This window comes from Musca autumnalis, unplaced genomic scaffold (genome assembly GCF_047663935.1).
Source record: "Musca autumnalis isolate F117 unplaced genomic scaffold, ASM4766393v1 scaffold_5, whole genome shotgun sequence".
Taxonomy (NCBI): domain Eukaryota; kingdom Metazoa; phylum Arthropoda; class Insecta; order Diptera; family Muscidae; genus Musca; species Musca autumnalis.
In genome coordinates, this window is record NW_027412088.1 from 143398234 (window position 1) to 143412070 (window position 13837).

The 13837-nt window shown below is 40.1% G+C and overlaps 1 protein-coding gene across 1 annotated transcript; it reads left to right on the top strand.

Annotated features, from left to right (window-relative positions):
- The first annotated feature begins 1427 nt into the window (after positions 1-1427).
- Cap-D2 (CAP-D2 condensin subunit) lies at positions 1428-7934 on the top strand. The gene is made up of 6 exons (XM_073989558.1): positions 1428-1682; positions 1781-2252; positions 2500-3622; positions 3701-3996; positions 4074-5028; positions 6373-7934. The coding sequence occupies exons 1-6, from the start codon at positions 1568-1570 to the stop codon at positions 7786-7788; spliced, it is 4377 nt and encodes a 1458-aa protein (XP_073845659.1). The 5' UTR covers positions 1428-1567; the 3' UTR covers positions 7789-7934.
- The last annotated feature ends 5903 nt before the right edge of the window (positions 7935-13837 follow it).

Here is a 13837-nt window from a genome sequence, read left to right on the forward strand (position 1 = left end):
AACGTTTGAGTGAAGTTTTGTGTCATTTCTGGTAGAAGAACAAAGAAAAACTTGGCAGCACATCATTCACGCTCGGTTTCATGTAAAGGATTACTAATTCAAATGCTATCGAATTCATTTGAAATAGGTAGTACTTGTTTCTACCTTAAGGCCACGGCACATATGGTGAGTTGTGAGTCGGGTCAAGCGTTAAAAACAACCACATGAAAAATGTGTAAGTGATGCCAAGTTTGTTCTTGAATTGTTCATGTGGTTGCTTTAACGCGGCGCTCAACAGACCTATGTGCCGGGGTCTTTACTTAAAGCGCTCGGCACATACGAAGCGTTGAGCGTCGCGGTACAATAACCACATGAAAAAAGTGTAAGTGATGCCAAGTTTTTTGAAAAACAACAATATGGCTGACATATTAAAGCTAAATTACGTTTAACTTTAATTTTGAGCAACAGAGTTTTAAGACAAATTTTCTTGTGTAAACGCCTAGTTGTTGTGATATATATCGCTGATAGCGCCCTCTTTCTTTTATATTTTGAACTTCCCAGTTTACACTTCAATTTTCTCTGGCAAGAACACGCAAACAAAAAAAAAAAAATACAAGCAAAGATGTCAATATTTGGTCTCTTCCTTTACTTTTGAAAATGGTAAAACTGGCAAAAGTAGCAAAAGTTGTAATCTACTTCCATATGAATTGTATAGTGTCTGAAGTAAAGGAACGCTTTTCGAGTAAAAAGTTGTAAAACTTGAAGATTCTTGCACGTAAGGGAACAAAGCTATTATAAGATAGGAAAAGTCAATTGTGACAAATTAACTGTAGAGGGAGTTAACCTCTGTTGCTAAGTCCCAATTTACATTGGGCGAGTTTACTTGCGGCAATTGTCATTTTGTAGGAGAGAGAAGTGAGGCATATGGTAACCCTTTGCCTCTCAGCACCCTCTCTCACCAACAAACTGACAATTGCCGCAAGTAAACTCGCCTAACCCGGCGTTTACAAATGCCAGTATTGGCAAGACAATAGCAAAAATACAAACCTTTTTCACAAATACATTCATACATTTTTAAATATGTGTAGAGAAAAGTATGAATGGATTGGTGAAAATGGTTTGTAACTTTGCTATTGTCTTGCCAATACTGTATGTGTGTAAACGCCTAGTAATGTAAATTGGGACTACGATATCATAGCAACATTCTGTTAAACGAAAACTGTTACTCATTGGAATATTGACAAGAAAAACATTAAAACTCAAGTTTGACGGCATTCGCTTTTGATTTTTTCATTGAATGAACAATAAAAAAAGAAAAGAAATAAATTTCAGCCACAAAACACGACGTTTATGTTTTCTGCCGCGAGAAATGGGAATCAAAAACGATTGGCATTGCTGTTATCAATTCCAGTGAGTTGTGTAGCCATCTGAAACCAAAATACAACCTTGTACTGTAGCGTCATTTATTGTCATTTGTTCATTCATATATCAACTGAAAATTCACAGCATTTTATAAACAACAAGACCGCAGAAAGGAGTAAAATATATTTTCCAAGAGATTATTTTTTAATATTTAAATAAAATCGAAATGGATTTTCAATTTAACTTACCTTTGACTACGGGAGATTTACTGGATTCGAGTGGAGATAATTACTATGTGAAACAATTATATAGTCCGACAGAAATTCCGGATAAATTAAGAGGTGATTGTTGTATTTTTTTGGTTTGAAATATGTATTTGAAGATTGAGCTAATGCCCGCCAAATGTGACTTTTTCAACCTTTTCATCTTCCCCTTATAGTTTGCAAACAAATGTTACATCAAGGCGATCCTTTCTACATATTCGATCATTTTGATACATATTATGCAGTAATTGAAAATAAGAATACAGATTCCACTGCAATGACCAATTTAATGCGTAGTTTTGATTTGTTATATTTGACTGTGGATAAGCTGGGAAATCGTTTGGCTCCATTTCTAGCCTTAAGTGAACCTCCAACAAATCAGGAGCGTAATTCGCATTTGAATTTAACAAAGATGTGTATGTTTTTGTTGGTTAATGTTGTGAGGAAAATCGATGCGAATATTTTACGTCTGCAACAGCAGCAACAACAGAATCAACAAAAGAAAAGGGGCAAAAATGCCGATACAGTTGACCAATATCCTGATTGGGAAAATAAGAGGGGGAAGTTTTTGGTACAGTTATATAATGTGTTGCAATTTCCCTTGGAGAAGCTGTGGAGTCCACCCATGGCGGAGGAGAATTTTGTCAAGTAAGTTAAAGAGTTTTTATTTGTTTTTTTTTTTCTGTGGGGACATGAACAGTTTTGTTGAAACTCTCATGTGACCAGCATTTTATGATCATACAACGTTGGTAAGATTATTTTTGTAATATCAATATTTTCATATCCATCCGAAAGAGTTTCATAAAACTGTTCTTAGTATTTGTTCCCCTTCCTTGTTTCTTTTATTTTTACTATATATTATTTTTGTTTGGTTTTCTTCTTTTTTGCTCCTTAGTTTAATATGTGACATTTGTTATCGAACTCTGGAAATGTTACATGTTCGTCCTGACAATCGTCACATTGTTGAGACAATCTTTCAAATATTTGGCACTGCCATTAAACGTTATCAACATGCTATGAATTTTCCAGTGCGTATCCTACAAATTCTCAGGACAACTGAACATGCTGCAATTTCCATTGCAAATGGTGTCAATATTCTGCATGAGGAATACAACATTAGCAGTGTCTTTTCGGTGTTGATAAAGGAAATTGTAGAGTGCTTAACACTGGACTCTGCAGACTCTAATGTCTCAAGGAATTTCTCCAATTTCCTTATGCACTCAGCCGCGGTGGCACCAAAGTTAATGATACCCCACTTATCCACTTTGTGTGATGAACTACTTAATTGTGAATCTTATCTGTTGAGAAATTGCATTTTACAAATTATGGGTGATGCTATTGTGGGTGAATTAACATCCGAAGAGTTATCCGATGAACTGAAAGAAGCCCGTAATGAATTTTTGGAAAATCTTCTAATGCACATTAATGATGTATCGGCTCATGTTCGTTCCAAAGTTTTACAAATATGGCATCACATGAAAGAAGAACAGGCTGTGCCTTTATCGTTTCAATTGAAAGTCCTTTCCGAAGCAGTGGAACGATTAGAAGATCGTACATCATCGGTGCGCAAGCATGCTGTCCAATTGATAAAAGCCTTTTTGGAACGCAATCCCTTCTCGGCCAAACTAACATTGGAAGAGTTGCAAAAGAAACACGACGAGGAGGTGGAGAAAATGGAAAAGCTTACCGAAACCTTAGCTGAAGAACGTAAGAAGGCGGAGGAAATTGAGGAAAAATGGACTTTAGTTATTCCAGAGATTTTACCATTTGTTGAGGAAAGTTTAAAGGAAAATAATGAATCGCCAGAGACACAGGAGAATTATGAAGACCTTGTGCAACGTATCTCTACAATGTTGTTGGAGAAAAATTACAAGGAGGCTGTGGTATTGGTGCGTAAAGCTGATCATGTGGCCGGCAATTCAGAGCTACGTCTATCACTACGGCATGAGGAACAGTGTGCCTACTATATGGCCCTACTGAAGTCGTATATATTTTTGGCCAACGGATGCAAGGATAGTGTAAGTAACGGGTCTAATGTCCCGAACATATTTAAAGGCATCATTTTTATATAACTTCTCCTTTTCTTTGCCTTTCAGAATGAAGAATTGGGTACTCAAATAAAAACCGTGCAATTTCTGCAAGACTCCATTGAGTTTTCCAGGGCCGTATCACGAGCAATGCCCAAGTTGTTGGAAATGTTGCTGTCCAAAACCAATACTGATGTCTATGAAGCTGTAGATCTCTTTACTACGGGCTATATGTTTGGCATCAAAGGTACCGAGGTGGGTATGCGGCAAATGTTATATCTGGTATGGTCATCTGATAAAGAAAAAAGAGATGCTGTCTCCGATGCTTATAAGAAGGTGTTATTTACAACCGATCAAACAGGAAGGTCAGTGTTGTGGGCACATTACATTTCCCAATTCATTTCTTCATTGACAACAAATGTCTTTATTTTCTTACTTCCAGAGCCCATGCCTTACGCGTGGTACAAAATCTTTCTCTCTTCCTTGAGGGCATTGAATATGGTCATTATACTGCCTTGGAATGTTTGGTTCGTGAATGGGTTAACAATGAAGACATCGATGGCCAAGTTATACAAGTTCTGTTTGAACGTTTCACTTTGAAATTGGAAGGAACTACGGAAAATGAATCACGTTTGGCCTTACAGCTGCTAATAATGTGTTCATATGCTAAATCATCAATTGCATCGGCAAATATTAATATTATTGAGGGCATAGGTTTGGGTCAAAGAGGCAAACAGGATCCCCGCATCTATGCCAGTTGCCTGGAGTTTTGGTTAAATTCCATTGATCAATCATTAACGTCAAAATATTACAAAAGATATGAACCCGATTCACCAGTGGTGCAAAAAATTATCGACATGTTTATGAAATTCTTTTTCCATCCACGCATTCCAGACTTTGATAAACTAACAATGAACACATTACAATTTTTCTATCAAATGTGTCAAACTCCTGATGTTATATGCCAGAATATTGTTAAAGATTTGCTAAGGAAATTCAAAGCATTTGCCATGAAGCTGTGTGAAATAACCGCGTCACAACAGGCTCAGGCCAATGAGACACCATTTTCACAACAAATACCCGGTACGCAGTTAACACAGACTCAGCAGCTACAACAGACACAAATTGGCCCTGGGGCTTTTATGCAAATGAAAATGCCAGTATTTCTTTTAACCCGCTTCATTTTTATGATTGGTTATATGACTCTCAAGGAAATGATCTTTTTGGACATCGATGTCTATAATAACATGAAATTCCGTCAAGAACTCAAGGAATGCGAAGAGAAGAAAAAGAAGACGGCATTCAATACAAATCGTCGTATGACCGCCAACTTGAATATGTCTGCCACAGAGTCGCTGAAACGTTTGTCCGTTGCCGCAGCGGAACCACAACAAGAGGTAAATACGACGTTTAAATATAAATATAGTAAAGTAATAGTAAAAGAGCAGGTAGGCACAGCATTGAGGAGACCTACAACCTAAAAGGAATTGCATGACAGAAAAAACAAAAAAGGACATTTGAAGAGAGGGGAGGAAGATTTTGTGTACAAAGCAACTACGATGTCTAGAATTAATAAGTAGACCGGTAGGATTCCTTACAGAAGATCAGAGGGTCTTCTTAAAGAAGTCCTCTAAAAAAGCAGCAGGTCTTCTCATAAAGATATATACCAGACCTGCTGATCTTCCTCGTTCATAAGTCCTGGGGATATTCTTTTAGATGTTCTGGGGGCTCCTCTTAGTTCGTCTTCTCACAGAGACCATTCGGACTTCCCACAGAAGACCATTTGGACTTCTCACAGAAGACCATTCATTTGCTCTTCTCCCTGGAGTCCAGTTGGTCTTCTCAACGGAGACTTGTTGGTCTTCTCTCTAAAGACAAGTACGTCCTCTTCCGGAAATTAGTTTGTCTTCCTACAGGAGATCAGTTCGTATACTGACAGATTACCAATCTCTTGGTCTTCTTTCGGAAGACAAGTTGGTCCTCCCACAGAATACCAATTAGTTGCTCTTCTCACAGAAGCCCTTTTGGTCATCTAACATTAGATTAGTTGGGATTATCGCCGTCGTTCCCTCACAGAAGACCAGTTGGTCCTCTCACAGACCAGTTGGTCCACTCACAGAAGGCCATTTGGTCTTCTCACAGAAGATTAGTTGGTTTTCTCACAGAAGACCAGTAGGTCTTCTCACAGAAGACCAGTAGGTCTTCTCCGGAAGACCAGTAGGTCTTCTCCGGAAGACCGGTTGGTCTTTCACAGAGAACGAGTTGGTCTTCTCACAGAAGACCAGCAAGTCATCCCAGCAGTTGGTCTTCTTGTATAAGACAAGTAGTTTTTCCCGAAGTCCAATTGCTTGTCATGGAAGACCAATTGGTCCTCTCACAGAAGACCAGTAGGTCTTCCTAATAAAGAACAGTTGATCTCACCTGAAGAAGTCCAGTTGCTCCTCTTAAGGAAGACCAATAGATCTTCTCCCAGAATATCGATAAGTCTTCCCCTGGTAGACCCGAAGAGTATACCTGTTTTTCTTCTCATGATCTTCTACACCTTATCTGATAGGACTTCTAATAGAAAACCGATAAATATTTGAATTACAGACAAGAGGGTCTCTTCCTGAAAGTCCCGAAGAGGTTTTCCTCTTCCTGTAGGAGGCCTCATAGAGGTCAGTAGGTCTTTTGGAGGAAGAAAAAAAAACTCAATTTCATTAAATTCTTTTTCTTAATTCCGTTTTCCTCCTTTCTTGCAGCCCGATGAAGATTTGGTTGGAGCCACTGCCGAGGATAACATTGCTGAATTGATCAATCATATTTGTGAGGAGGTTTTACTCTATGGGCAAAATGCATTGCTGGTCAAAATTTTCCCATATGTTATGGAGATTTGTAAATATCCCGTAAAATATCGTGATGCCTCTTTGCAGCAGGCGGCCACCTTGGCCCTAATACGTTTCATGAGTGTTTCATCGCGTTTCTGTGAGGCCAACATGCCATTCCTAATGAACATTTTGAGTCATTCGAAGAATATCAAAATCAAATGTAACATTGTCATCGGTCTTTCGGATTTGACATTTCGTTTTCCCAACATTATTGAACCGTGGACGGGTCATTTCTATTCTACACTACATGAAGATAACACCGAGTTACGCTTGACAGCAGTGAAAATGTTATCACATTTGATTCTGCATGAAATGATACGTGTCAAGGGGCAAATTGCCGACTTAGCCATGTGCATAGTTGATCCGAATGATGAGATCAAGAACATCACCCAACAATTCTTCAAAGAAATTGCCAATAAATCGAATATTCTCTATAATGTTTTACCCGATATCATTTCTAAACTGGGTGATACCTCACAGAATCTGGAAGAGGAGAAATATCGCATTATTATGCGCTATATTCTGGGTCTAATACAAAAGGATCGTCAAGTCGAGACGTTGGTTGAAAAACTCTGTTTACGTTTTCCAGTTACCCGTGAAGAGCGGCAGTGGCGTGATATTGCCTATTGCCTGAGTTTGTTGTCCTACAATGAGAAGACAATTAAAAAACTCATAGATAACATACAACATTACAAGGATAAGGTACAAATCGATGAGGTGTATCAATCATTTAAGTTGATCATAACGAATACCTCCAAATTGGCAAAGCCTGAATTGAAAACCCTGGTAACGGAGCTAGAGACACGTATTAATGAATGCCTAAAAGTTAAAGAACCTGGTGAGGAGGGAGAAGAAAATGACAAAGAAAACGCTCCCGATGCTACAACAGCACAGAATAATCAAAACAAATCTAAAAGCACCACTAAAAGCAAATCAAAGGCGGCGGCAGCTCAAAAAGCTCGTCGCAACCGGCAAAGGAAATCCTCCACATCTGAAGAATCTTCGTCCGAAGATGAAGCACCCAAACGTGGAGCAGCAAAAGGTAAAAAAGCTGCAGGTGGTCGTGGCCGTAAACAGCAGTCATCATCAGAAAGTGAATCCAGCGATTCAGAAGATGCCCGCAAAGCGGCCAGTACGTCCAAAAAAGGTAATGCTTCACTTTCAACATCAAGGCGCACGGGACGCAATACCACCGCCACCACATCCTCTTCACGCAGCAAAGTTATTCAAGAAACTGGCAGTTCGGATGAAGATGTACCACAACGTAAGCGTGGACGTAAAAATAGATAATTTGCTCTGCCGCAAAATTGTTTTATTTTTAATGTTGTATTTTTTGTTTGAACATTTGATCGCATTTTACAAACACTTTTATACAGAAATACATACATATTTTATATTTAAATAAATTATTTACCCACCATTTGGGAATAAAGTAATTATTGATATTTTATTGTGCAATATATTTTAAGCTCCGCGATCTTGCGCGCGTTCTTTAAAGTTTTGAATATCAGTTTTTTCGGAAATCGTCAGAGGATCAGAGGGTCGTATCAATCACGTTTTTAGCTGTAGCATCCTCCATTCTCAAAACTAGACGCAACGTCTATCAAGTTGAAAATTGTCTGAAAAATCAAGGGAACGACTGCTGAAATCAGACGCCTGCCCTGGGGCCTAATTATGAGATTCGATTCGATCGAGAATTTACTCGTGAATAAAATGTCGACACGGAAAAATATTGGTATGATGAAACTCGATCGAGAAGGAAAAATCGTTGTTATCGATAATTTCGAGAAATAACCGGTAATCTACCATATTATCAATAGCACTCATAAAGGTAGACACCAAAAATATTTATCTTAAAACGAAAATTAAAAAAAAAAATGAAAAGTATTGAATATCTGTTGAATTGAATGAACAATAATTTCGGAATGAGGTCGTGCTACGAAAATGTACGAAATTACTTATTTTTGTAAATTTTTTTGACATTGTTATAAATGATTGCTGATGCATCTACCTTAATAAATGCGTGTTAGTTTGCCTCGCTATTGTTGGTGGCGCACTTAAAACGCAATTGTATGTAGGTGGCGCAATTGTGTAAGGAATGAGCAAAACATAAAAAACAGAGAAACAGAGAATCCACCAATCTGTCTCAGGACTTTTTTTAAATAATAACATATTTTTGATTTTTGTTAGGTTAGGTTAGGTTCAGGATGCGCAGCTGCCATGTTGACAGCTACTCCACTCGGAGACCTTGAGGTCCATTGTGATCATCCAAACTATTAAATTTTTTTCGTGTTGTAGAGGTGAAAGATGATGTATTGATGTGTGGTTTGGGCTATTTGATTATAGATGCTGGATATGGCTATGTGTGTTGATGTTGGTTGAATTGTAGATGGTGATGATATGTAACTGATGTGAAGATAATGGTGGTGTGGAGGACAAGTGATGTGGTGCCTGTTGTGGATAGAGCTATGTAGTGCTGTGTGACTGTGGGTGATGATATAAGTCTGTTGATGTGCTGTGCTTCTAGATGGTGGTGATGTGTAACTGGTGGCTATATGGTGATTTGTGCATTCAGGTGATGACAAGGAGATATGTTATATATCTGTAGATGATGATACGTGGCTATTTAGATGATGATAGTGTATGTGAATGAATTTGTGATGTGGAGGACAAGTGATGAGGTGCCTGTTGTGGATAGAGTTGTGTGGTGCTGTATGCCTGTGGATGATGATATATGTCTGTTGATGTGATGTGCTGTGTGGGAGGAAAGTGATTAGGTTGGAAAGGTTGGAAAGGTTGGACAGGAAGGGAAGCGGAAGTTGGTATGACAAGAGAGAAGAGTAAGAATAATTAGAGTGATTAGTGACTATATTGGAGAAGTCAGGTTATTTAAAGAGAGAAGATGGTTTAGTAGCTAACTACGATTTAGTTACTAATGGTTTTAGGTCTGTGTTGGCCTGCCCCAGAGCATCCTAAGGCTCTTGCAGTAGACCACCAACACTGTGGGGTCAATAGAGGCGAAGTAGGAAAGAGATTCAATCACATGTTCACCAAATAGTCTATGTCTTTTGACCATCAGTCTAGGACATCTGCATAGAAGGTGCTCGATTGTCTCCGTTTCCTCCTCATCCTCACATAACCTACAGTACTCAATGTTATTGCCATCCCACTTGCAAGTCATGGATCTTATTCCGCAGTGACCGGTTATTACCCCCACAGCGGTTCTGATTTCTGATTTGCATAGCGAGAGGAGGGACGAAGTTCTACGCCGTGAGATAACCGGCCAGATTGACTTAGATACCTTACAACCAGGCACATCCTGCCAAACTTTAACGGTTTCCTCTGCGTAGAGCTTACTGAGTTTGTCGAGGAAGAAGCAGAGAGGCGGCTTGACACTATCCTCTACCGTGAGGTCCGAGGATTGGGATCCTCTTCTAGCCAGTTCATCAACTATCTCGTTTCCCTCAACATTGCAATGCCCTGGAACCCAGCAAAACCTAACAACTATGTTACATGTTTTTAAGAGAGACCTGCATCTTTGAACAATCCTGGATTTAATACTGTATGACCCTAACGCTTTTAGGGCAGCCTGACTGTCCACGTAAACAGTGACTGCCTTATCTATAAGGTCCGTCATTCCCACTATTAACTCCAAGGCCTTCAAAACCGCAAAAACTTCTGCCTGAAAAACACTACAGTTGTCATTAAGCTTATATGAGTTCCTGATGTCTAATTCTTCACAGAACACGCCAGATCCCGTGCCTTCCTCCATCTTCGACCCATCGGTGAAGATCGACAGGCTGTCGGGAAGTGGTCTGCCTCGTGTCCACTCACTCCTGTCGGGGATTAGTACGTCAGCTGTGTCAAAGTCCAGGCTTGATGAGATGTAGTCAGTCTCATCTCCCCTGGCTCTTAGTCCAATCTGGCTACAAATCCGCTGTAGAACACTAGCATGTCCAAGATGTGAACCACGCCACAGATTTAGCTCTTTAAGCCTCAAGGCAGATCGTGAAGCTCGATACTGTACAAGTATGTCCAAAGGTTGGACGTTCAGTATGGCATTCAATGCAGCCTGAGGGGTGCTTCTTGCTGCTCCAGTAACGAGTACTGACGCAGCTCTTTGCACAGTAGCTAATTTGGACAGATTGGAATTATTGCCTAGGGCATGCCACCAAACGAGACAACCGTAGGTCAGAATGGGACTGACCACTGTCCTATACAGCCAATGCATTACATGTGGTCTGAGGCCCCAGCTCTTTCCTATGGAGTTCTTGCAGGAATAAAGCGCGATTAAACCCCTCTTGGTGCGCTCCTCCGTGTTCCTATTCCATCTTAGCCGATGGTCCAGGATCACTCCCAGGTATTTCGCCTCCGTTGAGAGATCCAATCGCACTCCATCCAGCGTTGGCGGCACAAATTCGGCAATATTTCTTTTTCTGGTGAATAGTACCAGCTCAGTCTTCGCAGGATTCACCCCAAGACCATTGTGGTGAGCCCAGCGAGAGAGCTTAACCAGCGCACCCTGCATCAGTTCCGACAGCGTCGACAAGAATTTTCCACTGATTAGAAGGACCACGTCGTCAGCGTATGCTACAACTTTAGTCCCTAGTCTATCAAACTCCTTGAGTATCCCATTCACCACTAGGAGCCACAGCAATGGAGATAAGACTCCACCTTGTGGGGTGCCCCTAGTGACTGACTTCCTTACGGAACTCTCTCCAATACTGGAGTTGATCAGTCTGCTTTCCAACATTCTGTCAATCCAGTTGATTAAGATAGAGGGGACACTCAGAAGCTCTAGAGAAGAATGAATGGATTCAAGCTTCACATTATTGAACGCTCCCTCTATGTCAAGAAAAGCGGCCAATGTGTGATCCGAGTTATCCATGTTCTTCTCTATATAACTCACTACCTCATGTAGCGCTGTTTCCGTCGATTTCCCCTTCATATAAGCATGCTGAGATCTGCTTATAAGGTCACAATTTATGTACGATCTGATCTCCAAGTCGAGCAGCCTTTCTAAGGTTTTTAATAGAAAGGAGGAAAGACTTATCGGTCTGTAGTCCTTCGGCAACGCGTGGCTTGGCTTCCCAGCCTTGGGGATATAAGTCACTGTTACCTCTTTCCACAGTGCCGGTACGTGCGACAGCAATAAGCAAGCCCTAAAAATAACCTTCAGTATGGTGATCAATACCGGCGGTGCGTTCTGAAGCATCGCCGGAATGACACCATCTGGGCCAGGAGATTTGTAGGGTTGAAAAGTGCTGATCGCCCAAGAGATCCTTGATTCACTTATCAACCTATTGACGAAGAACCTCTCATCGGGTGTATAGGTTCTGTTCGTTTCCGAGCTCGGATACGAAACAGCGTCCTTGCATCCCGGGAAATGAGTCTCTGCCAGTAGATCAAGAGTCTCTAGAGCAGAGTTCGTCCACGTGCCATCATTTCGTTTGATGCTCCCAATAGGTTTGGGGTCCTTTGAGATTACCTTACGAAATCTTGCCGCCTCGTTTACTCCCTCTATCGACTCACTAAAGTTAATCCAGGAGTTTCTCTTAGCTTTCCTGACCTCACTTTTGTACTTATTGAAACTGTTCTTATACAGATCCCAATCCGTACTAAGTTTGGTCCTGTTCGCTTTGTTATATGCTCTCCTGCTAACCTTCCTGAGGTTAGCTAGATCTTTGTTCCACCAAGCGGGCTGTGTTCTCCTACCTGGGTAAGTTAATGGGCATGTCTTTTCATAGCAATCCCTGAGGACATTTGTGAGATCCTCAACCCGTCTGTCCACTTCCCTCTCTGTGTGAGGTTCAGATATTTCACACAGTCTTGAAGAGGCCATGGAGTTGAATTTCTCCCAATTAGTTCTCCTGGGATTCCTATGAGGTTGTTGCCGTTTACTTCCACTCGGGACTCGAAAGTGTATCGTCCTATGGTCCGAAAAGGAACATTCCTCCGATACTCTCCAGTCCGTTATGGAAGTATCCTCCATATTTGTAAGGGTGAGGTCTATTACCTCCTCCCTTACCCTATTCTGGAAGGTGGCCGTATTTCCCCTATTACACACTCGTAGATTATTAGTTAAAATAAAATCGAATATGGACTCACCTCTCGTATTAGTGTCACTGCTGCCCCAGTGGAAGTGATGGGCATTTGCATCGCATTTTTGTTAGTTATTGTTGATTGTAGTCATTGTTTGTTGTTAAAATTGTATTTTACCCAACACAACATTTGCGCTTTTTTAATTAATATATTTAAAAAAAAATTCCCTACAAAATAAAGACTATTTAAATTATGTTTTAGTTTTTACAAAATTGTAAACATTTTCAACTTATTTGTTCTTTAAACGTCCGCAAACATCAGTTTTGGATAATTGATGCCCATATTTCTTATTGGTCTAATTTTATTATTATTCATTAAAACGACTGCAAATAAATTTTTTTGCTGCTATTATGTTAAAAATTGTTTCAGTTTTGTTTAATGCCGGGCATACACTATGGGCATGCACGACAGCATTTGTAATAGTATTAGTAAATTTTGAAGTTTTTGTCAATGTATTTGGGAGTAGTTTTGGCAGGATTGAAATCAAAATAGTTTTGATTTTGTAAATGAACCCCTTTCAATCCGATGAATTTTGTTTATTTTCCAAGTAACCAACAAATAATTTTTGAAAACAACAAATATTATTTGTGAGGAAATTAAACATTTGGAAAACTTCAACCCAAAATCGAGTTCTGGAGGAAAATTCATCATTTTTGGAATATGGATTGAAGGAATGCCACACACTATCCAATCACACAAGTACACAAGGGTTCATTTGGCAGTGCAGTTTGGCAGTATAGTGTATGCCCCGCATAATAATTAACATTTTGTTATATAAAACGACAGCAAACATCCTTTTATTTGTTTACGATACCTAATTTCCTGCGAGCAAAGTCTCGCAAATACTTGTTCGATTATTCGATGATTTTACTCGATATCGAATGTCATCATACGAAATTTGAGTACTCGCATCGAAACAACTCGATACCGAATGTCGTAATTAGGCCCCTGCTTGATATGCTTGTTGATCTAGGGGTTCTCTCCTGTATCGTTGGACCTCTCCCTCTAGAGCGTGGATATCCTTCCTGATGTGCCTGAATGTGTGGGGCCTACCCACCAGATGGTGATTGGGATGGTTCTCACGGCAACACCCAAGCAAATACTGCAACGAAAGCATTTCATTGTGTTGCTTTACTGGAAGAATCTTTGCCTCCTCATGTAGATGGTCCACTGAAGACTTGAGGAGGCACCCTGTTGCAGTTCTTATAGCGGCATTCTGACAGGTTTGAATCTTTTT

What these genes read in the sequence shown, in the direction of transcription:
- Cap-D2 (XM_073989558.1), top strand. Translation starts at nt 1,568, where the DNA reads ATGGATTTTCAATTTAACTTACCTTTGACTACGGGAGATTTACTGGAT. An exon ending in AATTCCGGATAAATTAAGAG is followed by an intron (nt 1,683 to 1,780) that starts GTGATTGTTGTA and finishes TTCCCCTTATAG; the next exon opens with TTTGCAAACAAATGTTACAT. An exon ending in CAGCGGAACCACAACAAGAG is followed by an intron (nt 5,029 to 6,372) that starts GTAAATACGACG and finishes CCTTTCTTGCAG; the next exon opens with CCCGATGAAGATTTGGTTGG.